Consider the following 22,809-nt stretch of genomic DNA (forward strand, 5'->3'; position numbering starts at 1 on the left):
ACCCCTCCTCCGGAACCCCTGGACTGCTTCATGACTCAGAAAAGAAAGGGTTAATGCCCAGCTGCTAAAAACAGATCGGAGGTTAAGTTTTTTGAGCATCACGCCTACATGTAAGGCAGTGACGAGCCCCTGGAGGCTTTTTGGCAGAGGAAGAACAGAATCCTGGCCCTAGCAGATTGGAGGGGGTGAGAACGGGTCCCACCGGGGGGCGGGGGGGGGGGCTGCCGTGTCCAGGGAGGGAGATAAGCTCTGGGTAAGTTGGAGCCAGGCTGGAGGCTCTGGGAATGTAGAGGAAAAGCTTGAGAGACACGGCAAACCCCGCTGGACTTCAGGAGATGGGGAGGGGACAGGGTCAAGTGAACGCAGCCATCAGATGGCCCTGAAATGTTGAGCTTAGAGGGTCAGGAAACTGGTGGCACCATTAAGAGAAATAGACACGTCATGACGGCCTTTTCGTTTGGAAAGGTGTGTGTGTAGGACTTTCAAAATTCATTTTCAATAGCAGGTCAGTCTCTGAGGGACTGACAGGCGTCTAGGTAGAAAATCCAGCAGATCACTGGAAATGGGAGCCAGAAGCCGAGGGGAAAGTGGGGGCTGGAGCTCTAGATTGCAAACCCAACCCCAAAGCACCTCACTAGAGCCAGGAGGACGGATGAGGCCCTTGGGGGCACCCACACCTCAAGCCGTAGATGCGGAGCCAGCACGCGCACAGACGGAGGGCGGTGGCCGTGGCGGTGGCAGAGGAAGGGGCTGAGCCCAGCCATTGTGGGAGGGGGTGGGAAGTAGTGTCAAGTGCCGTGAGGGCTCGCAGGAGCCAAGAACTGTGACGAAGACCTTCGATGTCACTGCAGGGGTATCAGTGACCTTCAGATGATGAATTCTATGGGGTTGGGGAGAGGGGGCCCCCTAACCCATGAGGCAAAATCCATTAAACATTTTTAAACATAAAAAAAACGGTTAAACATGTTTTAACCTTTGTGCAAAAAAACCTTTTAAGATGACCCTTTCTCAAGATGCTTTACTTTCCACCACCAGGAAACCGTCATAATAAATTGATTTTATTAGAAAAAGGCACGTTAATGCCAAGTGCTGGAGATGTGTAATAAATACACTTGTACAACAATACATGGTTCCCTCTTGGGGGAGAAGAGGGAGAACGAGAAGAAGTAAGAGAGGACAATGCCAGGCTTGGCAGTGACGGGGAGGAGAGAGAGAAGGGCGACCGGGGAGGTAGTTAGGTCAAGTGGCTGGTTTTGTGCCGAGGACACAGAGGTCCCGAGGCACGGATTCACATTAACCAAATTCACCAGGTAATACCACTGTTTCTGACATGTTAGGGCTCTTAGCCTTACTCCCGAACTGGGTGGGGAGAGAGGAAAGGGAATTCACAGAAGAGAGAAGGGAGGGGCTCAGGGCCCTAGGCCCGGGGTTGACTAAGTGAGAATTGGCTTTAAAAAGAAAAAGAGAGAATTGGCTGATCCCTTCTCAGAAAGAGGAAAGACGGCAGGAAGAAGCCATGGAGAGACAGATCGGAAGGACGGGGGCGGGGGTGGGGGGTGGGGGGGTGCGCCTCGGCTGCCTGCCGCCTTCCTGGCGGAGGAACCAGGGTGAGCCGGGGAGCTGGCGCTTGGGGGCGACGGCCCCGCTGGAGGCATCTGCCGTGGCCATCGCGGGAGGGGCCGGGTGGGCAGGCGGCCGGGGGACCAGGGCGCGGGCTGAGCGGCAAGTAGGCAGGAGCAGGAACGGAGGCGGACCCGAGGCACATCGCTAGGATGAGCCCCAGCATGCCTGGGGATAACAGGGGTGAAATTAATCAAGAGAGAAGCCAGGATCTGGGGTGCAGGCCAGGGCGCCCATGAAGGCTGGTATTACAGCCCATGCATCAATGAATGTAGCCCTTCTGCCCCTGGGGACTTTGTGGCTGGCTCTGACTGTGAGGGGCGCTTCTGAAAGATATTCTGGGGAGATCAAGGTTCTGGCCCACTGGCAAATGCCTGCAGGGCGAAGAGGCTGCGGGGGGGGGGGGGGGGGGGGGGGGGAAGACTTCATCTAACCTGGTGGGGAGGGGGCTGCTCCTCAGGGCAGAATTCCTTCCCTCTCTTCATGGTTTGATCTCAGTCGGCCCTCTCCTTGTCCCCAAGAACTGCGTCTTTCCCAACGCACATGCTCACTGACTCGCTCGTCCCCTGGACCTGCCCCAGCTCTGTGACATCTCTCCAGATTTGGGGGCTCAAACCTGCACCCCGTAGTCTCAGAACAACCGAATCTTGGTTTGTACAAAGGGAACGAAAGAACGCTTTCCCTCAAAACAGCAAAGTCCCCATCTCTGTGGCTGAGCCACAGAGGGACACATACCCTTGAAGACCTCACAGCTACACCCCCGTTCTCACCAAAGAAACGGAGATACAGACCCACGAGTACACCCAAATACGTACAGAGATATTCACAGGCGGGCTAGTAACTACTGTGTGGAGGGAGCGAAGATGGTGACATCCAGCCAGGCCAAAAGACTCCTCTCAAAGCCCCTACCCCAGCCCTGGTCACAAACGTCTCGACAGGTTTGCCCTCCATCACCAAGTCAGCCCATCACCCCGACAAGAGCGTATGCCCTATTGCTCTTGAAAGCCATGGTCTGATGCCAGGGATGTTCCAACTGGGCCTGTCTTGGCTATGGTGACACCAGGCGGGGCTGGGGCACCGGGGGCGGGGGGTGGGGGGGGTGCTGGTGTGTGGACAACCCACTGAAATGTAAGGGCAGGTGTGCTACTTAAGTCAGTCTCTCTTAGAGGAAGTCCGGGTACAAACGCTGTTCAACTTTGCCTGGGGGCTCACACTTCCCTCCCCACCCCGCCCTTCATATGTCATGGGGCTCCATCTTAATGAGGGAAGTAGGGTTGAACGGAGAGAAGGGGGCTGGGGTTGGGGATCTGGTCAGCAGGCTCCCAGATGTGGCCACACTAGGCTCAGCCATAAACAGGGACCCTGAGCCTGAGGAGAGCTCAAGTTCAGCCACCGGGGTCAGCCCAACAGTGGGGCGGCCGGGAGGAGAGAGAGTCTGGTTTCCCAGAAGGCTCGGATTGTGGGAACCCCTTGAAACTACCTGGGTTGGAAGTGGCTGAAGGTGAGCCTGATCCCTCAGGAGCTCCCTCAGGGTCTCTTCAGGAACCAGCAGCCCCTCCATGGGGGCCCCAGTCATCACGCCCTGCACATACGAGGAGGGCCTCAGCGGCCCTTCCTTGACCCCAGGGGCGGCTGTGGCACCGGAAGTCCTGATGAAGGCTGCAATGACAGTCCCGGGGGGCTGAGAGCTGGGCCCCGCTGGGCCAGCCCCTGTGACCGACGGTGGTGCTGGGTTGTTCGGACGGTTGGCCCCAGCCAGAAGTTGGGGGAGGCCGCTGAGGATCAGCGGTGCCCCTGGCGCTGCCACCTGGTTCTCTTGGAAGCTGGTATTCAGGGGGAAGGAGGCCTGCAAAGTGAAGGTGTCCTTGAAGGTCGAAGCGGGTGGAACGCTCTGGAGAACGAGCTGGGTGGAAGCAGTAGTACTGGCGGGAGGCCCGTTGGTCAGCACTGTGGTCAGCGGGATTGTCTGCAGGGTCAAGGCCGAGCCCGACCCGACAGGGGCCACTCCCAGGTGGATGTTGCTGGGCACCGAAGTGCTGAGGAGAAACAGAAAGCAGATTTGGTTCAGGTGGGAGGCTGGGCTGGCGGGCACAGGGGGGACGGAGGCGAAAGTGGTTTTTTCTAGATGGTCCTTTCAGCTACTGTTTCTTGAGCACTCAAGTATACAGGCCAGGGATCATTCTAATTAAAAACAAAAAACAAAACTGCAGTTCCCATTGTGGCTCAGTGGAAACAAACCCAACCAGTCTCCATGAAGATGCAGGTTCCATCCCTGGCCTCCTCGGTCAGTGGGTTAAGGATCCGGCGTTGCTGTGAGCTGTGGTGTAGGTGCAGACGTGGCTTGGATCTGGCATTGCTGTGGCTGTGGCGTAGGCCGGCAGCTGCAGCTTGGATTTGATCCCTAGCCTGGGAACCTCCATGTGCCTCAGGTGCAGCCCCAAAAAGCAGTAATATAAAAATAAATTTTTCGCCACACTACTTGCGGCATGTGGAAGTTCCCAGGCCAGGGATGGAGCCCAGGCTGCAGCTGCAGTCTGCACCACTGCTGCGGCAACACTGGGGATCCTTAACCGGCTGTGCCACAAGGGAACTTCTGAGGAAGGATCATTCTAAATGGTTGGCATGCAAGGTTTCCCTTAATCTTCCAATCAGACCACGAGTTGAATAATAAGATCAACAATCTGATTCTACTGCTTGAGGAAACAGGCACAGAGAGGTTAGGCAACTTGCCCTAAGACCACACAGCTAGTAACAGGGACACAAATGGGCTTCCTGACTCCAGAGCTCGTGATCATCACCGCTCCACTCTACTGCCTTCCCTCCTCAGAAGAGCATCCCCATGGCCCATACCAGTGCGGTAACAGGTACACACACAAGAACAGACAAAGCCCAAACTTTTCAGGGAAAACCGGAGGCACCTTCGTGTGGACAAGAAGCAATGGGAGCTTTCCGGGCGGGCTTGGAGGCCGGCATCTCCGTAACGTTCTCTGTTGCCTCTTTTCTGGAGTGGAGGAGGCGTGGCGGGATGGCCTAGGGGCGGAGGCTCCTGGGGGAGCACTCTGGGGTCACAGGAACAGCCCCAGCTGGTGACAGAAGCCCCCCTGGTCAAGTAAGTGCTGGCTTGGCCATCACTTTGGTGTGTGAGCGCGGGCAAGTCACTTTTCCTCTTTTAACCCACAAGTGTCCCACTGGTTTCCTGGGGATGGTGCGAGGGTCCCAGGAGACTGGAGACACTGCAGAGCTTTGCAAGCAGCTGAAACCGCCTCCCATCACGAGCTACTACGGGAAGACTCGCCACGACTTGGGCGCCCTCACCTCACAGCTTTGGTGAGCTTGGCCTGGCTCTCTGGCGGAGAGACAAGCACGGTAGAGGTAGTGGGCATCTCCTCGTCTGGGGACGGTCCCGATTCCAGGCTGGCAGATGGCTGCAGGCCGACGTGCTGCTGCACCTTTGGCTTTTCCCACGAGGTGCCGCCCTTACCCGGCGGGGCAGCCCGGGAGGAGACCCTGGAGCTGGCTCTCCGGGTGCTGCCAGCAGAGGACGTGGAGGGGGCGGAGGCCTGAGGGGAGGCGGCTGTAACTTCACTTCTCTCGTCCTCGTCTTCAATCACCACCAGGTCCTTGGGCATCTCCTTAAACTGGTACACCAGCCTCTGACCTTCCACTTTGGCAAGGATGCCTCTTTGGTAGTAATATCTGCGGCACACGGGGCAGAGAGGAGGCAGTGAGCCGGGGACACACCGTGCCTCTAGGGCAGGGCACGCCCGAGGCCAGCGCTGGGGGAGTCAGACAGGAGCCCAAGGGCCAGGGAGTTGGTAGGGCCAACTCTTTTTGTTTTTTCTTTTTCCTTTTAGGGCCACACCCACGGCATATGGAGGTTCCCAGGCTAGGGGTCCAATCGGAGCTGGAGCCGCCGGCCCATGCCAGAGCCACAGCAATGCCAGATCCAAGCCGCGTCTGTGACCTACACCACAGCTCACGGCAACGCCGGATCCTCAACCCACGGAACGAGGCCAGGGATCGAACCCGAGTCCTCATGGATACTAGTCAGGTTTGTTAACTGCTGAGCCACACTGGGAACCCCAGGTAGGGCCAGCTCTTGAACTTGGAAGTCTTTTATGAAATTTCTGCCATCTCCCTCTGGTGACTCAGAGGGTCCCAAAAAAGTGATTTCATGTGCCAACCTCCATCCTGCTTCGGAGCAGAGGACAGGGGTGCGTGAAGGATGGGAGGGGTGGGTGAGGGGGGTTCGGCGGTCCCCTAGCCTGAGAGACCAATTGTGGGCAAGCCAGGCCCACTTCCTGGGCCCCTGGCTTGCAGCATGTGAAGAAAGCCCTTCTTGGGGATGGGAGGCCCTCAAATTCTCTTTCCCATCTAAAGAGAGAGAAAGAGAGGACAGAAATGCAGGAGGAAGGGGCTGTTCCTCCCAGACGGGCCCTGGGAAATGGGGTGGCAGGGCAAGCAAGCTGGAGAGTCACAGCAATTCCCGCCTCAGAAGGGCAGCTCGGGGACCCATGCCAGAGGAGCGAGGTATTTACATGTAACCCAGACAGAGCACAGTGCTTTCAGGGAAAAGTGGAGGCCCCTTAGCGAGGGGACTCCTGGGACTGAGGGAGGAGCTCGGTGACTCTTCAGGGCCGGACTCGGTGCCCCCGCCCCCGTAGCTCCTACCTTAGCGCCCGCCCCATTGTCTCGTAGTTCATGTCAGGCTTGTTCTTCTGCTTCCCCCACAGCTTGGACACGGCTTTGGAATCCACCAGCTTGAAGATGCCTTTCTCTCGCTGGGTCCACTTGATGTACTTGGGGCAGGTGTTCCTATCTTGCAGAAGGGCGAGGAGGAACTCCCACAGGTAGATGGTGCTGCCTGCAGAGTGGCGGGCGGTGAGCAGGCGGCCCGGCCCCCGGCTCCTTTCCCACCTCACCTGCCCCCCAGCCATACCTTTGCCGTCCTTGGACTTCTTCCGTATGGGGATGCTGGGGTCGGTGACGGGTGAGGTACTGCGGTTGCCCTTGGTCTTCCGGACTGTGGGGGGAAGGGGAGAGCGGCATGCAGCTGGGCCCGGGGAGTGAGGCCGGGCAAGCTCCCAGGAGCTCACCAAGTTGGGCGCCACGAGGCTGGCAGGGAAGAGCTGGGGTCGCTCTCCACAGGCACAGCCCTCGGGTACCTGCACCTGCCCAATGGCCTGCCCTCACTTTCAGGCCCCAAAGGTAAAGCAGAGCACGGCTGCGACGATGTGGGGCAAGGGACCTCTTGCCAATGAGCCACCTTTAGAGGAACGGAGTGCGCCTCGCCTAATTTTTGAAACAAAAAAGCAGCCTCGAGGTGCGACCGTGGTGCAGATCAGTGTGGCACTGGGCTTTGGTTGCCACACTGACACGGCACTGCCACCAGCCATCACCTGAGTAAATCAGTGACGCCGGGGCTTGGGAAAGCCCGAAGTCCTGTCCCACACACCGCCTCAGCTCCCCGAGCGCCGAGAAGGAAGATCAGTGCACAGTATGAGGCAGAGGCCCCCGGGCCGATCCCTGGTGTCTGAACACCCAGCATGGGGTTCGACCCACTGGGATCAGTGGCCTTTCTACAAGAGTCGACGCATCTGCTGGCCCCGTGGGAGTGGCCTGGGAAAGGCCAGGCTTTGGGCGGGCCACCCGATGAGGCCCAGCTTTGCCGAAGGGAGGACTTCCCGTCCATCGCTGCCACACCAGACTGCCTCCTGTTCCGGTGTCTCTGAACCTTCCCACACTCAGCCCCCGCCTCCCGCCCACCCCTTGAAGAAACTCTCCCTCTCTTTCTTACTCCTCTTCTTCGATTTTCCAGTCTTCTTGGCACTGTCTTCTCTGGGGACCTTCTCCTTCAGACAGTGCTCCTCCTGGTCACCAGTGTCACCAGCCCTGTTCAGGGCGTCGGGCTCAGAGACAGGAAACAGGTAGTTGGGCAGCGTGACGGCTGGAGCGGGCTCTGGGTCTGGAAGCATTTCGGAGGTGCTGACTGCAAGAAGAAAGGCCTGAGGTGGCGGGGCCCAGAGCACGGGGGGAGCGTGGTCTCCCAGTGCTCCAGACAGCGGTGGGCTCCGGGGGAGGCCGAGGCGCCATTGCCCACAGCCCCAGACACAGGATACACCTGAAAATGCCTCGTGTGTCTCACAACACGCGCAGAGGAAACATCTGCAGAGCTGTGGGCACGAGCTGGCGCCAATCACGGCGGCCACATGTATAACCCACGGCTGGTGGTGGGGAGGTCCCAGCCCCAGGGAAAGGGGCCACCTTGATTGAGTCATTCACTCATTTTACAACTGGAAGGCCCTTTGATAGCACTTAGGCCAAATCCTCTGCTTTCCTGATGAAGAAACTGAGACCCAGAGATGGCAGGGCGTGTGCCCAAGGTCACACAGCAAGTTGGTCACAATGCCTGGTGCATATAGACATTCAGTAGATATTTGTTGAGTCCTGAATGATGACAAAGTTGGGATTAGGAATGAGGATTCTGAATGTGCAGCTTCAGGGCTTTCTTTCCCCACCTCTGGAGTCACGGCAGGTGCCTGGGGGAGGAGCCTGCCTTGGGGGCCTTCGGAGGAGGTAGCCAACCTCCAAGAACAGGGAAGGGATAGGGAGGCTCCAAGTCTGGCCCATTTCTAAATGAGCCACACCCTGCAGTCTTCCTGGGAACTCAGCAAGAGAGTGTGTGTGTGGGGGGGGGGGGGGGTCTGAAATTACCCAGCCCAATAGTATTCAGCCTTGAAAAGAAAGGAAATTCTGGAGTTCCCATGTGATTCAATGGGTTAAGGATCTGTCATTGTCACTGCAGTGGCTTAGGTCACTGCTAAGACACAGGTTTAACCCTAGGCCCAGGAATTTCCACGTGCTGTGGGTGCAGGAAAAAAAAAAAAAAAAAGAGTTCCCGTCGTGGCTCAGTGGAAATGAATCTGACTAGCATCCATGAGGACACAGGTTCAATCCCTGGCCTCAATTAGTGGGTTAAGGGTCCGGTGTTGCCATGAGCTGTGGTGTAGGTCACAGACACGGCTCAGATCTGGTATTGCTGTGACTGTGGTGTAGGCCGGTGGCTACAGCTCTGATTCAACCTCTAGCCTGGGAACTTCCATATGCCACAGGTGCGCCCCTAAAAAGACAGAAAAAAAAAAAAAAAAGAAAGAAATTTTGGAGTTCCCGTCGTGGCGCAGTGGTTAATGAATCCGACTAGGAACCATGAGGTTGCAGGTTCAATCCCTGGCCTTGCTCAGCGGGTTAAGGATCCGGCGTTGCCGTGAGCTGGGGTGTAGGTTGCAGACGCAGCTCGGGTCCCGTGTTGCTGTGGCTCTGGCGTAGGCCGGTGGCTACAGCTCCGATTCGACCCCTAGCCTGGGAACCTCCATATGCTGCGGGAGCGGCCCAAGAAATGGCAAAAAGACAAAAAGAAAAAAAAAGAAAAAAAATTCTGACACATGCTACACATGGACGGACCTCGAGGACATGATGTTAAGTGAAATAAGCTAGTCCTCAAAAAACAAGTACTGTATGATTCTACTTATCTGAGGTCCCTGGAGGAGTCCAAGTCATTGAGTCACTGGGACAGAAAGTAGCCTGGTGGTTGCCGGGGGCTGAGGGGAGGGGGAAACGGGGAGTGAGTGTTTAACGGGGACAGCGCTTCAGTTGCGCAAGATGCTAACAGTTCTGAGGGGATGGCAGGGATGCACAGCATAGCAAATCATTTAATACCACAGAACTGTACACGGACAAATGGATAAGCTGATCCACTTTATGCTAGGTGCCTTTTACTGGAATTTAAAAATTGGAAAAAAATGGAGTTCCCGTTGTGGCTCAGCAGGTTACGAATCTGACTAGGAATCATGAGGATGCAGGTTCTATCCTTGGCCTCGCTCAGTGGGTTAAGGATCCAGCGTGGCTGTGGCTGTGGTGTAGGACGGCAGCTACAGCTCTGACTTGACTCCTAGCCTGGGCAATCTCCATATGCTGCGGGTGGGGCCCTAAAAAGACAAAAACAAATCAATAAATAAAATTGGAAAAAGAAACGCACCTTGGCCACCTTCTCCTTGTCCCCGGTGCCCTCCTGCCCCCTCCCATTCCAGTCCTGGCTCCAGAGCACGTTTACATGTATATGGGTGGATATGGGGGCGTAAGCCTGCACACACATGTCCTGGAGAATCCAATACATGGATGTGATTTAGATATTGTTTTCTTTTTTGGTGACGCCCATGGCATGTGGAAGTTCCTGGGCCAGGGATCAAACCCTCACCACAGTAACGACTGGGGCCACAGCAGTGACAGCGCTGGATCTTTAACCCGCTGAGCCACCAGGGAACTCCCCAGTGTGATATTCTTTAATGGGATTTTGTGTTGCCTCAAGATAAAGTGCCGGGATTCAGACTTACAGATCTGCTTCTCATCCAGGATGTCGCTGGGTGACTCGACGTTGAGCAAGACTTCAGTGGTTGACATGGTTTGTGAGGTTGCTTCATTGTCATCTGGTGCCAGGTTCCGTGGTTGGGGAAGAAGAAAAGTTCCCTCAGGGCATAGGGCAGTGGGTGCAGCTACAACCAGGGCCAGCCCAGAGGAAGGTGCTAAGGAGCCTGGGGACAGCCAGGAGGGGACCAGCATACCTCCCACTCTGGTTCTCCACCTTTCTCTACACCACCCCAGCTGGTCTCCCCTCCTCGTTGTCCCCCACCATCTCAGAAGATCATAAATTCATTTAGATGGTTTCCTCCTCTATGAAGTGCTACCACCTTCTGCTTAGCCTAATCACCCCATCTAATGTCCAACTGTTGGGGGCCTTGCCCTTAGCTGCATGGGGTCACCAGAAGCCACTGCGGACTACTGTTCCCTGCAGACAGAACCCCTTTCTCCTCTACACCTTCCCTACCCAGGAAGGAAACAGACCTGTCAGCAAAAAACTGCCCTCCAGGATCTGATCCTGTGTCATGCACAAGGTCCCATCCGTTATGATGCCATTGTGAACATCGTCCAGCTCCAGGCCTGAGTACAGATGCAGCAGTTCCGGGTAGGGGACCTGCTCCACAATCACAGCTGGGAACACTGAGGGGTCTTCCAACTACGGAAAAGAGAGGGATCCAGTTCAAGGCCCACCGCCTCTCCCAGGAAGCCCTCCCTGCCAGAATCTGGCCCTTCTTGCAATTCCTAATTCTTGGATCCCTCAGGGGCTAGCCTTTGTAGGGCCTGACATTGCTCTGGGTCCAACCTCACCAGGTGAAACTTTGAGTGGGTTCTTGATTCATAGAGATGGGTTAGCTCTGTACCACCTGCGCACAACCAAGGGCAGGCAGTTGTAACTGGTTTTAGTTATGGGTTAATCCGTGGCCAGGGGTAGTGCTCAGTGTATGACGTCAGTGCGAAACGATCCATCAGTGGCAAAAGGTGAGGGGCCAAATATACACCCAACACGGAGATGGGTGCCAGGGTCAAGGGCACAGATTGTGAACATCTTAGGGCTCAGTCTGTGTCGATGACAGTGGGAATGAAGACAGAAGAACAGAGGCATTATGAGGTAGAAAGGTAAGGGCCTGGTCCCTGCCTGGATCGGGGACAGGGTTCCGGTTTCTGGCTTGATTCAGTGGTGCATGGGGACACTGTTCTTGTCAAGGGGAAACCCAGGAGGAGGAAGGATAGGTTTTGGAGAAAGATAAGGGGGACAGTGTCTGGATATGGGGAGTTTGAGGTGCCATTAAGGTATTTAAAATGAGAGTTCCGGTTGTGACTCAGTGGAAACGAATCTGACTAGTATCCATGAGGATGCAAGTTCGATCCCTGGCCTTGCTAGTGGGTTACGCAGCATATGGAGTTCCCAGGCCAGAGATCAGATGGGAGTCGGAGTTGTGACCTAAGCTGCAGCTGCGGCAATGCTGGATCCTTAACCCACTGTGGGGATCGAACCTGTATCCCAGCACTCACAAGATGCTGCCGATCCCGTTTCGAGACAATGGGAACTCCTGCTAATTCTTTCTTTATGAAAAAAGAGTGAGAATTCTCAGTTTTGTCTAATGTTCCTGAAGGATCCAGAAGAATAAAAATTGATGAAACTGCCTTTGGGTTTGGCTGCTGGGAAGTCACCCTGGCTGGACAGTTTCAGGGGAGTGTTGTGGTCCCAAGACACATGACAACAGATCTCAGGGAGGGTGGACGGAGGCAGGTGGGTGTAGTGATCGAGGCCACAAAGTCTAGAGCTATTTGTCCAACACAGTAGCCACTAGCCACTGGTGACTCTTTAAATGTAAATGTAGGAGTTTCCGTGGCTCAGCGGAAACAAATCTGACTAGCATCCATGAGGAGGTGGATTTGATCCTTGGCCTCGAGCAGTGGGTTAAGGATTCAGTGTTGCCGCAAGCTGTGGTGTAGGTTGCAGACGCGGCTCGGATCCCGAGTTGCTGTGGCTCCGGCCTGGATCCTAGCTATAGATACAACCTAAATAATGAGAACTTCAAAAGTTAGCTCTTTGGAGTTCCTGTCGTGGCTCAATGGAAACAAATCTGACCAGCATCCCTAGGACGCAGGTTCGACCCCTGGCCCCGCTCGGTGGGGTAAGGATCTGGTGTTGCCATGAGCTGTGCTGTAGGTCACAGACGCAGCTCGGATCTGGGGTCACTGTGGCTCTGGTGTACGCCTGTGGCTACAGCTCTAATTTGACCCCTAGCCTGGGAACCTCCATATGCCGTGGGAGCGGCCCAAGAAATGGCAAAAAGACAAAAAAAAAAAGGTTAGATTTTCAGTTGAGCTAGCCATAGTTCACATGGCCACATGGCCCCATACTGGATAGCACAAATCTAAAACACTTCTAGCATCTCAGAAAATTCTATTGTTCCAAAGGAGACAGTTTGGGGGATGGGGGGATGCGCTGGGGTTGTGGGATGGAAATCCTATAAAATTGGATTGTGATGATCATTGTACAACTATAAATGTAATAAATTCATTGAGTAATACAAAAAAAAAAAAAGGATTCTATTGGACTGGCTGATCTAGAGCCAGAGTGCCTGGGTTTGAAACCAAGTTCTACTATTCACGAGCAGTGTGACCTTGGGCAAGTTACCTAAACTTTCTGTGCATTGGTTTCTCATTTATAAATTGGGGTGATGATTTTTTTTTGTCTTTTTGTCTTTTGTTGTTGTTGTTGCTATTTCTTGGGCCGCTCCCGCGGCATATGGAGGTTCCCAGGCGAGGGGTCGAATCGGAGCTGGAGCCGCCGGCCTACACCAGAGCCACAGCAACGCGGGATCCGAGCCGCGTCTGCAACCTACACCACAGCTCACGGCAACGCCGGATCGTTAACCCACTGAGCAAGGGCAGGGACCGAACCCGCAACCTCATGGTTCCCAGTCGGATTCGTTAACCACTGCACCACGACGGGGACTCCTGATGTTATTTATTTTATTTTATTTTTTTTGTCTCTTTGCTATTTCTTGGGCCGCTCCCGCAGCATATGGAGGTTCCCAGGCTAGGGGTCGAATCGGAGCTGTAGCCACTAGCCCATGCCAGGGCTATATATATATATAAACAAACTATATATATAACATATATATATATATATATATAAGTTCCTGCTGTGGTCAGTGGGTTAAGACTCTGACTGCAGTACAGCATAAATTATCACAACCATGTAATTAACTATACTTCACTAAAACTTAAAAAAAAAAAAAAGAATCCGACTGCAGCAGCTTGGGTCACTGCAGAGGCTCAGGTTTGATCCCTGGCTCAACACAGTGGGTTAAGGATCCAGAGTTGCTGCAGCTGTGGTGTAGGTCACAGCTGTGGCTTGGATTCAGTCCCTGGCCTGGGAACTACCATATGCCGAGGGTGCGGCCATAGGGAAAAGAAAAAAAAAAAATATATATATATATGTATATTGCACTCTTTTGTATTCATAATGCATTTTGCAACAAAAAATGTTCCCTAAAAAGAGTGAGAGAAGGGAGGTGAAAAAGTAAACACAGAGGGTGGAAGTTACACTGGGGAGATGAAAAGAGCCAAGAGGTGGTATATTGAAGAAGGTGGACAGAAGGGAGGGAAGGCTTTCTCTTAGGGTTGAGGACACATGAGGATGTCCCAGGTTGAGGAGGAAGGTCTGGGAGTTCTGAAAGATACGCACGAGAGAGGAGATGATGGATGGTTTGATGGCTTGAAGGCCCACAGGAGGAAGAGCTTAAACATCAGGGTAGAAGTTACCCTTGGAAGGAAAAGGGACGCTTCTTTCTCGACGGTCAGTGGAAAGGAAATAAGAATGGGTGATGTTATTGCTAAGAGGGAGAAGGGAGGGAAGCTGAGGGCGTCTTAGCTTTGAGCTTCACTGTGAATGGGACGAGAGGCGGCCTGAGGAGGGTGGAGGGGCAGGTGTGGTAAGAAGAGCTTCTGTGAAGAGCAGCCTTTATGAAGAACAGACATAATTGCTGAATGGACTAGAAACAAGTGGAAAATAACTAGCAGCATCGAGGACCCAAGTAAGGTTAGATTTTTCTTTCCTACCTCCAGGAGGCTAGGCAGCCCAGAGGGGCTGGCTTAAACTGAGCAACTTGAGGAAAGACCTAGCAGGACAGAAAGTACCATGTGCTCCAGGCCCACCAGGGGGCAGCCTTTGGCAGGCCGCTAGAGATGGGACAAGTTTTCCCATCCTCACAGGGATTGGGGAGACACCTCCAGCATGGCGAGTAGGCTGGGTGTCCTTAGACATAATCCAGCTGGACTTCCTCTTGATGAAGATGGGGAGATGGCAGTCAAATAGGGTAGGGGACAGGACCTGCCTAGGTGACACTGTGGCCACACACACTGGGATCAGAACTCAGGGCTCCAGACTCCTAAACCTGGCTGCCTCTTGTCCAGTGTGTGCAAGGAGGGATGAGTGTGCCAGGACACCATCCAGTGGGTGCCTCTAAGGACCCCAGTGCGGGGCAAGGTATGGGACAGTGGGGGCGCAGGTGCCAGAATTCTGTCCTATTTTCCAATTTCCTCCCACCAGAGTACCCTATTTCCAGTTTATCCTCAATCCTTAGATCACGACTGAAAAGATGGTTATGCAAGGGCCCCTCCACAAGGCTAAAGACATGAGGCTGAAGGTGCCAGGGGTTGGACCCTACCCTGCGGTACCAGCTGGCGGGGCTCAGTCCTGCTGTGGGGTTGTCCCAACACCTAGGTCTTGCTGCAACAAGTAGCAAAAAAAAAAAAAAACAAACAAAAAACCCACACCTGGAGGTCAGTGTGCATTCAGCCCCTGTTGCTGACCGACAGCTCAGCTGGCACACTCAGCAGCTGCTTGGCACTGCGCGTGTCCCGCAAGTGCAAGTCGGCAAAACCAATGCGCTAAATGACCGCCCGAGGACTACTGACCGGCCACATGAAACTGGCTGGTACACGGCCTGGCTGGCAAGCAGCCCCAGTGCCCTGAACCTAGTAGGTGCTTGATCAATATCTGCTGCCTGGCTAGCCGGCTGGCCCGCTGACGCACTGGCTGTCTGCCTGCCTGTCGGTGTCTACCTGATTGTCCAGGCCGGCTGACCAGGTTCTGTTCTCTGGGACCATACCTGGTGGATGTCATCCATTCCGTTGCTTGCAAACTCAAAGATCAGGTCACTGGGCTGCAGGGTAATAGCCATGCTGTCTTCTCAGAGAGCTGACTGCGGGATCCGCAGGGCCCTCTGGAGCTGCAGAGTTTCCTTGATGAGGAGGTGCTGTTTGGGTACCTTGGAGCCTAGAGACTATACCCCGAGCCACAGTAAAATAGGGGTGTAGAGAGCTGGAATAGGTGGTGGCCTAAGCCAGGTTCAAGGCTGCATGCTGGGCTGGGCCAAGCGCAGGAGCGACCTAGGGAGAAGGGAGAGATGGGGCAGCAGGTAAGTTGCCTTCCTTGAGCACTGTTCCCAGGACAGACTGCCAGAAGGGAGAGTGCTGACAGGGGAGATGGTGGGGGCAGAAGGGGGAGGGAGAAGAAAGGAGGCAGGGAAAGAAAGGAGGAAAAGGAGGAAGTTTACTGAGTGCCTCAGTGGGCGGGGCTGAGCCTGGTGCCAGTCTGGATCGCCAGCATCTGCATCTGAACTGGCCCCAAGATACACAGCCTCCCTCCCTCCCCCTGCTCCTCTGGTGAGAGAGACAGGAACTTCACGGGCTCTCTCCGCTCTGCAGATTAATCCCCAGGGTGCACTACTGGGGAAGCCAGGCACCCCCGTCTGGCCTCGCGGATGGGCAGCAGCATGGAGAATCCCTACAGTTAATGCCCTTGGCTGGGGAAAGGATGTGTGTGACAGATTGGGGGTGGGGACATCTGGATGCTCTTCCAGACTCTGCCTGGCTCAGTACCTTGGGAGCAGGGGTCACTGAGGGCTGAGGGGCAGAGTCTACAGAGGGAGAGACCTCTCGCTGCAGGGGATGTGTTGTGGGGCCAGCCTTTGGCGGGGAGGGGGGGGGGGGAAGGGATGCTCAGACTTGGCCACACCTCCGGAAAACCTGGCGACAGAGACAGGTGGGCCGCACGCCCTGTGCTCTCATCACCACCCAGCCACCACCACCGCCTGCCTGCCCGGCCTGCCCGCCCACCGGAGCCGATGGCCTCTGTGCCGTGTGTGTGTGTGTGGGGGGGGGGGGGGGGTTGTGCTCTTGGTGCAGCTTTGCTTTCAGTTTCAAGACTGAACTGTCACCCTGGGAACTGGCGGGGAGAGCCCCAGTGGGGGGAGGGGCCCACGGAACCTTCCCCATCCTCTAGGGCCAGCTCAGGGCCCCCTTTTCCAGGAAATCTGTCTCCTGTAGCCCAAATGTCTCTCCTCTCCCTGCCTGAATGCCTGACACCTCAGGTGCTTGCAGGGCGCCCGGGCCTCCAATTGCTTCCTGTGCTCGCTGCCCTTATCTGCCCTCTGTGCTGCATCCAGGCCTGTGTCCCCAAGCCCCGGCACCCCTGCCTCGCCCCTCCTGCCAGCGCACTCAGCATCTCCGCCCCGAATTTTCAGGCTTCTCCACCTCCGAATACCGCGGCTTTGACCCTGAGGGTTCTGCCTCTCGTGGTGGGTCTACGAACAGCCTGGTTCGATCACGCGCGCCCGCCTGAAGAACTGGCTCCACTCAGCGCGGGAGGAGCCACACATCTGACCCTCCTTGACGCTCCCTTGGCAGTGCCAGGGTGGCACAACCTTCTCCCGGCCCGGAAAGAAAGGAGGAACTTCAGAGAGGGGCAAAGGGGAGGAAGGGGGGGACCACGGTGACCTCCCCGATGACCGCTCTCCCCCACAGGAGACACCCAGGCCTCTCCCACTTCCTTTCCGTTAGCCCACAGGGCTGGCTCCGCCCTCACCCCACCCCCACCCGCACCCCCACACCTTTCCACCCACCCCGACAAAAAACTTTGAGAAGTCGCTCCACTCAACCTGGCAGGTCTGAGTGTCCCTTTGGGTGAATGAGAGGCTGAGCCCCGCGAGGACAGACCAGGGAAAGCGCGCTCCTCGCCGGCCTTGGACCACCCCCACCCCGCCCCACCCGCTCCACCTGCACGTGACCCGGACGCCGGTGGCCTCCCGGAGAAGCCTCCCAGGGCCGTTTCTGCTCGGAAGGTCTGGCTCCCCCCCGCAGCCAAAGTGCCCCAAGGCCCGCATTCCGCAGCTCCCGCCCTCCCACAGGCCGCCCGGCTGCCCCCAGGAAGCATTCTCATACTAATCAAATGAAAGGCGATCACTTTCACCTAATCCCACTTTGTCTAAACACGAAACCCTTGTGTCTGCCCCTCTCCCCCACCAAGGTCATTCCGCCAGGGCCCTTCCCTCCAGGTTTGCTCATCTCTTCGGCTTCTCTTCGCAGGTTAGTATTTCATGTTGGCGAGTTCGCTGCAGGTGCTCTCCTCCTGGGGAGCTTCTGTGCACCTCCCTTGCCTCCCCCGTTAGATTGTGGCTTCAGGGAGGGCACAGGCGACTGTGATGCTCACCCATGAAACTTTGGCATTTTGTACCGTGCTTGGCATGTAGCGGACACTCGATGTACGCTTGCGGAACAAACATATGAAGGAAGGAAGGAACAAATGAGTGAATGGTACCGATCAGGTGGTACTAGTGAGGTGTTTTCTGGGCTCTAAGTATATATATATGTGTACCCTGGGTGGGTGTCACGTGCTCTAGCTTACAGGAGAAACCGGTGCCGTCTATGTGAGTGTTACATCTGTGTGTTTCTGCCTCATCATGTACAATGGGGAGTGGGAGTTCGGGAGAGAGTTCGCTGTGGATGTGCAAACACACTATAGATATACAGTGTGCAGGGTGTGCCCCTGTGTCCCAAGTGTGAGGACGAGTGCGTGAGAGCCTTTGTGTGTCAAAGGGCTGCCCTGGTCAGGCCAGCAGAGCCACAAGCTCAGTCGTTGGTTCCTCCTCCTCGGGCCTGCCTTCGTGAGAATGACAAACCCGAGCTGACACTGGCTACACACCCGCGCTAATGCCGGCTGGCAGAGGCTGGCTGTGGTGAAGTGGGCTGGGGCGGGGCCCAGGGTTCGGCAGGCAGGGGGCTGCCACTGCCAGCCAGCTCCCGCCCCCACCCCCCACCGAAAACGCAGTCCTATTGCTTCCCAGGAAGAGAGCGCCAGCGGCAGAATATATGTAGCCCATGGGTGCTTGGGGCGAGTCCCCAGATCCACCTTGCTAGGGAGGCAGCCCTGCCCCGTCTTGAATGGAACCCTTGGCCTTCCATGCAGAGGACAGGTTTGAAATAGAAAAGGCTAATCCAGTTGCCTCCTTTAAGTATCAGCATGTCTAAGTTTCCCGGTTCGGGACCTGGTTGGTGCAGGTCCCCACCGGCCCGGGATTGTGAGTGTGGTGAGGCTACTACACCCAACATCCAAGGCTGATCCTAGTTTCTCCTTCTGCCTGAGCTGAGCTCGAGCCTGGAGCTAAGATGAAGAGGAGGGTGGGGGTGGGGGGACTAGCTATCTTACTCTCTTGGCCAAAGCTAAGAATCCCCCCCCCCATGGAACCTTCCAGTCCAGAAAGTTTCACCCTTCCCCCTTCAGATGTTTGAGGATTTGAAAGTGAGAGGTGGGGAGAGGCTCATTTGCATGTTCACTCACTCTCCCCCATGTCCCTCAAAATAACCTCCCTCTCCCAGGAACCTGAAACCCAAGAAGCCACCCGCACAGAAGGCCTGCCCTGCTGGAGGCTGGAGAGGCCCGCACAGGGGCTCCCCTCCCTGGCACCCCGACAGACGCCCTGGGACACCGATTCAGTGGCCTAGAGCCCTGGACACAGCCTTCTGGGTGAGCGGAGGGCTAGGGGAGGCCCACGAGGACGCTGGGCTCAAGGAATTGGGCACTGGGAGCCTTGGTGACTGGTGGTGCTGGCTTCCCCCCACCCCACCCCACCACTGCAGAGCTCGCAGCTGGCTCCAGTCAAAGTCCACTCCCAGGGTGGCAAGAGCTCCACTCCCTTTGAGGCCGCTGCAGTACCCCTGGCTCCCAGGGCCTGTCTGACTTGGGCTGAAAGCATAGCCTCTGTGAGAGCGTATGGCCCTGACTACCGTCTGTGAGCGTGTCTGTGTGTGTGTGTGTGTGTGTGTGTGTGTGTGTGTGTGTGTGTGTGTGTGTGCGTGCCACAGGAGGGAGCAAGTAAGTGAGGGCGCCCACACCCCCGGCCTACAAATGCACACCTCTGCTTCTCTGTGGTTGTGACTGCATTTCAAAACCCAAATAGCAAAATAGAAGTGGTTTGGGCTGTTCCTGCGTCGTCACAGCTGGGCCCCCTTCAGCCGTGGACCCTTTCTGGGGCTGTCACTGGAACACGTCAAGCAGTATCCAGCACCCACCCATTTGGGCCTCCTCTACAGGAAGCAGCCCCTACGTGAAAGCCACGTCCACAGTCTCTGTGGAGCGAGTTTAGATCTACACCCGTTCAGCTGAGCCAATGGCTCTCACACAATCGCTAATCACACCCGTGGCATTTTCACACACGCCAGCAAACATGGGGGCCAGATGGTCAGCCGGGCCCACAAAGCAGAGTTCTCCAGTTCCTCGTCCCCTCCGAGCCAGCTCTCACTCCTGAAATACTCCGTCCTCCCTGAAACCTTTCTGGAATTCTCTGGAAAGGAAGTGACAATTTCCTTCATGCAATTTCCCACTCCCTCAACACCCCTCCCCCCACAACCACAAACAAAATGGAAACTACCCCAGGAACAGCTGTACCCTCTACTTAAAAACAGCCCCTCCTCCGGCTAATAGTCATCAGTAGCACATTTGCACGCTGTACCATGTGACCAGTGGCGCGTATTTAAGAGACAGAGGGCCAGACTCAGGGGCCCAGTCTGCAGCCCTGGACAGTGCAGAAGTAACCCATCAGGGAGTGTGGGACTCCCCTGCAACCCTGGCCCAATTAGGGCTGGACTCCAATCAGCCAACTGAACCGCCCTCGCTGAGCAAATGCCTAGCGAAGGGGCCCTGGCCACAGCTATTTTGTCAACTTCTTCTCTATTCCTGCCTTTCCATTACCCCCTCCATTTGAGACAAAATCAGGAAGAGGGAGGGAAAAAAATAAAGGTTTTGCAAGCTCTGTTGGTTGGGGTTTCTCTGAGCTTATTTACAAGAAACCCAGTTTCCTTCCTTGGCCTTCGGTCACTGCCTGATTCCAGCGTAAGGTCTGTCACGGCTCTGATGGTGGGGCAGGCCCGGGGCTCTTCTCCAAGTGGCCCCGCCCCGCCACCTCTCAGCTGCAGTCCTGCCTCTACCTTCCCAGGCGCAGAGCCGGCCCAGTGGAGGGGCGGTTAGGGCTGCAGGAGGTGGCGGGCCACAGGCACAGAGATGTCCCCTCCTCTTTCTCCAAGAGACCAGTCAGCCCACCCATGGTGCTGGGGTGTGGGGAGGAGAAGGGAAGCCCTCTCTTGGCTGCATCCCAACAAGATGTGTGACCCCGGAGAAAGTCAGCCATCTTCTGGGCTGAGGTTTCCGTCACCCTTAAAGTGGGTGAGGGCCGAGGGGAATCCAGGCCCAGCAGATGCTCACCAGGGAGTCGCGGGTGAACGAAGATGGTGGCAGGAAAGTGCTTTGAAAATTAAAATGCACTCATTCAGATGATGGGTTCCGGGTGACCTCCCAGAGAGCAGTGGGGGCTGGGGACCCCTTTAAAGCCCCAGATGCGCCCCGCCCCCGTGGTTCCAGAACATAGACAGGGTGGGCTGCAGGCTTCCAATTGTGGGCTTGGAAGGGGCTGGCTCCTCTCCCGGGTTGGAGGCCCTGCAGGGAGGGGCAGGCAGTGTGGTTGGAGGAGTGCTCCCAGTCCCCGGCCTCGCCACCTCCACCCCGCCCCGGCCCTTTGGGTTGTGGTTATGTGGCAAGAAGAGCACGACAGAAGCCCCAGTAGGGGATGAGGGGTGGGGGAAAGGTTATGACAAAGGGAACTTATTTCCCCAGCTGCCCTAACTCCCAGGGCCCTGGCCCGAGAAAGCCAAAAGAGCGCCCCCTGGAGGTGCCTGTAGCCACCACACCCTCATCTGGGGCTCCAGGGACCAGGGGGAGGCAGTGGGGCACTAAGCTCTTCTGGGAAGCCAAGAACAAGTCAGTGACGGGGAGAACACGCTGCAGGACAGCAGGCAAAGCCAAGTCCAGGGCAGCCACCGAACCCAGCGGGGTGGGGTGCCAGCTACAACCTAGGGAGAAGATCCCTAGAAGGTCCTGCAGACCAAAAGGGCACGGGCTTCCCAGGGAGAAGATCCAGCTTTGCCTTGGGCTCTTCCTCTGTGAAATGGGGACATCCTCTCTAGCTCAAGGGGTTGTCGTGAAAGGCCAGTGAGTTAATGTAGGTGAAAGCTCTTGGTTAGGTCCCAAGCGTGTTTTTAGACTTCCTGGTCAGATTTGTGTCTTTTTGGCTGAGGTCACAAATTAAGCATTCAGGATATCTTTACTAGATGGACAGGAAGAAAGGGAAATGGAGGTGGTGCAACGAAACGGAGGTGGGGGGGACATAGCCAATAATTATCAAACTTAGGGTAGAGAAGAGGAAACCAGCTTGACCATGGGGAGAGGGTGGGACTGCCCTCGGGGGCAGGGAGATCAGGGGGATAAGCTCAGAGACCAGGTGTCGGATTTTGAACGTCATATGGAAGCAACCGGGAGTTACTGTTGCTTCTTGAGCAAGGGAGGGGCATAAAGCACACAGTTCTTTAGGAAGATGAGTTTGGTCTGCGTGTTCGCATGGAGGAGATGGGAGGGGACCAGGTGGGGCAGCTAGAACCAAGGAGGCGACTCCTAGAGCCACCCTGAAGGAATAAAATGACAGAGTACGGGGTCACACAGTAGTTGGAGAGACGCCAAGATGTCAGCCTGTTCTTGCTGAAAGAATGGTACAAGATAGAGAATGATTGGGGTGGGAAATAGGGCAAGAAGATGAGCTCAGCTTGAACATTTCGAAGTTGGGATTATCTTAAAAACCCAAGATTAATGGTGGAACACAGAGCCCAGAGAGTCATTTTGCTAGACATGCGCACACAGAAGGGGCCTCGACAGGCCTTCAGAGGCCTGAGGAGCAGGCCTGGCTGGGTGAGGCTGACATTCTGGACACTGTGGCAGAAAGCTGCACGTGCTGAATGAAAGATGCTTCGGATGGCACCGCCCCTGCCCCCACCCCATCCCAGGAAGGCCTGCCTGTTTCCACGGGGGAGTGGAGCCGGGAGGGAACAGACACACTGACCAGAAACTAATTAGATTCATTAGTGGGGTTTTTAGAAGCTGGGGCAATCTGTGACTGGGCACCAACAGGATATTAAGTCAGATAACTTTTATTGAAGGGACAGTGTTCTTTGTCGAGGCCCCTGCCAGCATGTGTCCTAGAAACCAATGTAGAGGCTCCCTGCTTGGATCTGGGGCTCTCCCAGGAGCGGCAGGGGGGCTGTGCTGGGTTTGAGACCCGAAGGGCTCTAGGTGCCCCTCCCAAATGTCCCCTTCCCCTACTGGCCACTTCCCCGGCGAGCAAAAGCAAGGGGCAACCCAGCGTTCCGTGCACAGAGCAGCAGGTGCGAGAAAGGATGAGGTGGAGAGAGCCTATGGGGCCTGGTGAGCGAGGGTGGACAGGAGGGCAGCTTCAGTCCCTGAAGTCACCATGAGCTCCCAGGAATCCCCTTCCCCCTCCGCCACGAGCCCCAAAGGCTTTCCTTGCCTCAGTCTCACGGAGAGCAAAGTTAAAAGGGACCTGAGAGATCATCGCATCCATCCTCCCTGTCATCCTC

The 22,809-nt window shown here is 55.9% G+C and overlaps 1 protein-coding gene across 7 annotated transcripts in view; it reads right to left on the bottom strand.

Annotated features, from left to right (window-relative positions):
• Positions 1 to 1,037: 1,037 nt before the first annotated feature.
• Positions 1,038 to 22,809, bottom strand: part of ELF4 (E74 like ETS transcription factor 4) — a 41,550-nt gene continuing 19,778 nt past the window's right edge. For 4 of the 7 annotated variants that reach the window (XM_047764007.1, XM_047764009.1, XM_047764008.1 and 1 more), the window contains 8 exons: positions 15,162 to 15,441; positions 10,519 to 10,690; positions 10,011 to 10,103; positions 7,418 to 7,609; positions 6,560 to 6,643; positions 6,292 to 6,484; positions 4,936 to 5,316; positions 1,038 to 3,656 (listed from right to left, as the gene is read on the bottom strand). In XM_047764007.1, coding sequence (XP_047619963.1) covers positions 2,855 to 3,656; positions 4,936 to 5,316; positions 6,292 to 6,484; positions 6,560 to 6,643; positions 7,418 to 7,609; positions 10,011 to 10,103; positions 10,519 to 10,690; positions 15,162 to 15,233 — 1,989 coding nt within the window. In that variant the 5' untranslated portion in view covers positions 15,234 to 15,441 and the 3' untranslated portion in view covers positions 1,038 to 2,854. Of the gene's footprint in view, positions 3,657 to 4,935; positions 5,317 to 6,291; positions 6,485 to 6,559; positions 6,644 to 7,417; positions 8,068 to 10,010; positions 10,691 to 15,161; positions 15,442 to 22,809 lie in introns of those variants that run through there. The other 3 variants (XM_047764012.1, XM_047764013.1, XM_047764011.1) reach the window with 3 other exon arrangements.

The sequence above is a fragment of the Phacochoerus africanus genome, chromosome X (genome assembly GCF_016906955.1).
Source record: "Phacochoerus africanus isolate WHEZ1 chromosome X, ROS_Pafr_v1, whole genome shotgun sequence".
Classification (NCBI taxonomy): domain Eukaryota; kingdom Metazoa; phylum Chordata; class Mammalia; order Artiodactyla; family Suidae; genus Phacochoerus; species Phacochoerus africanus.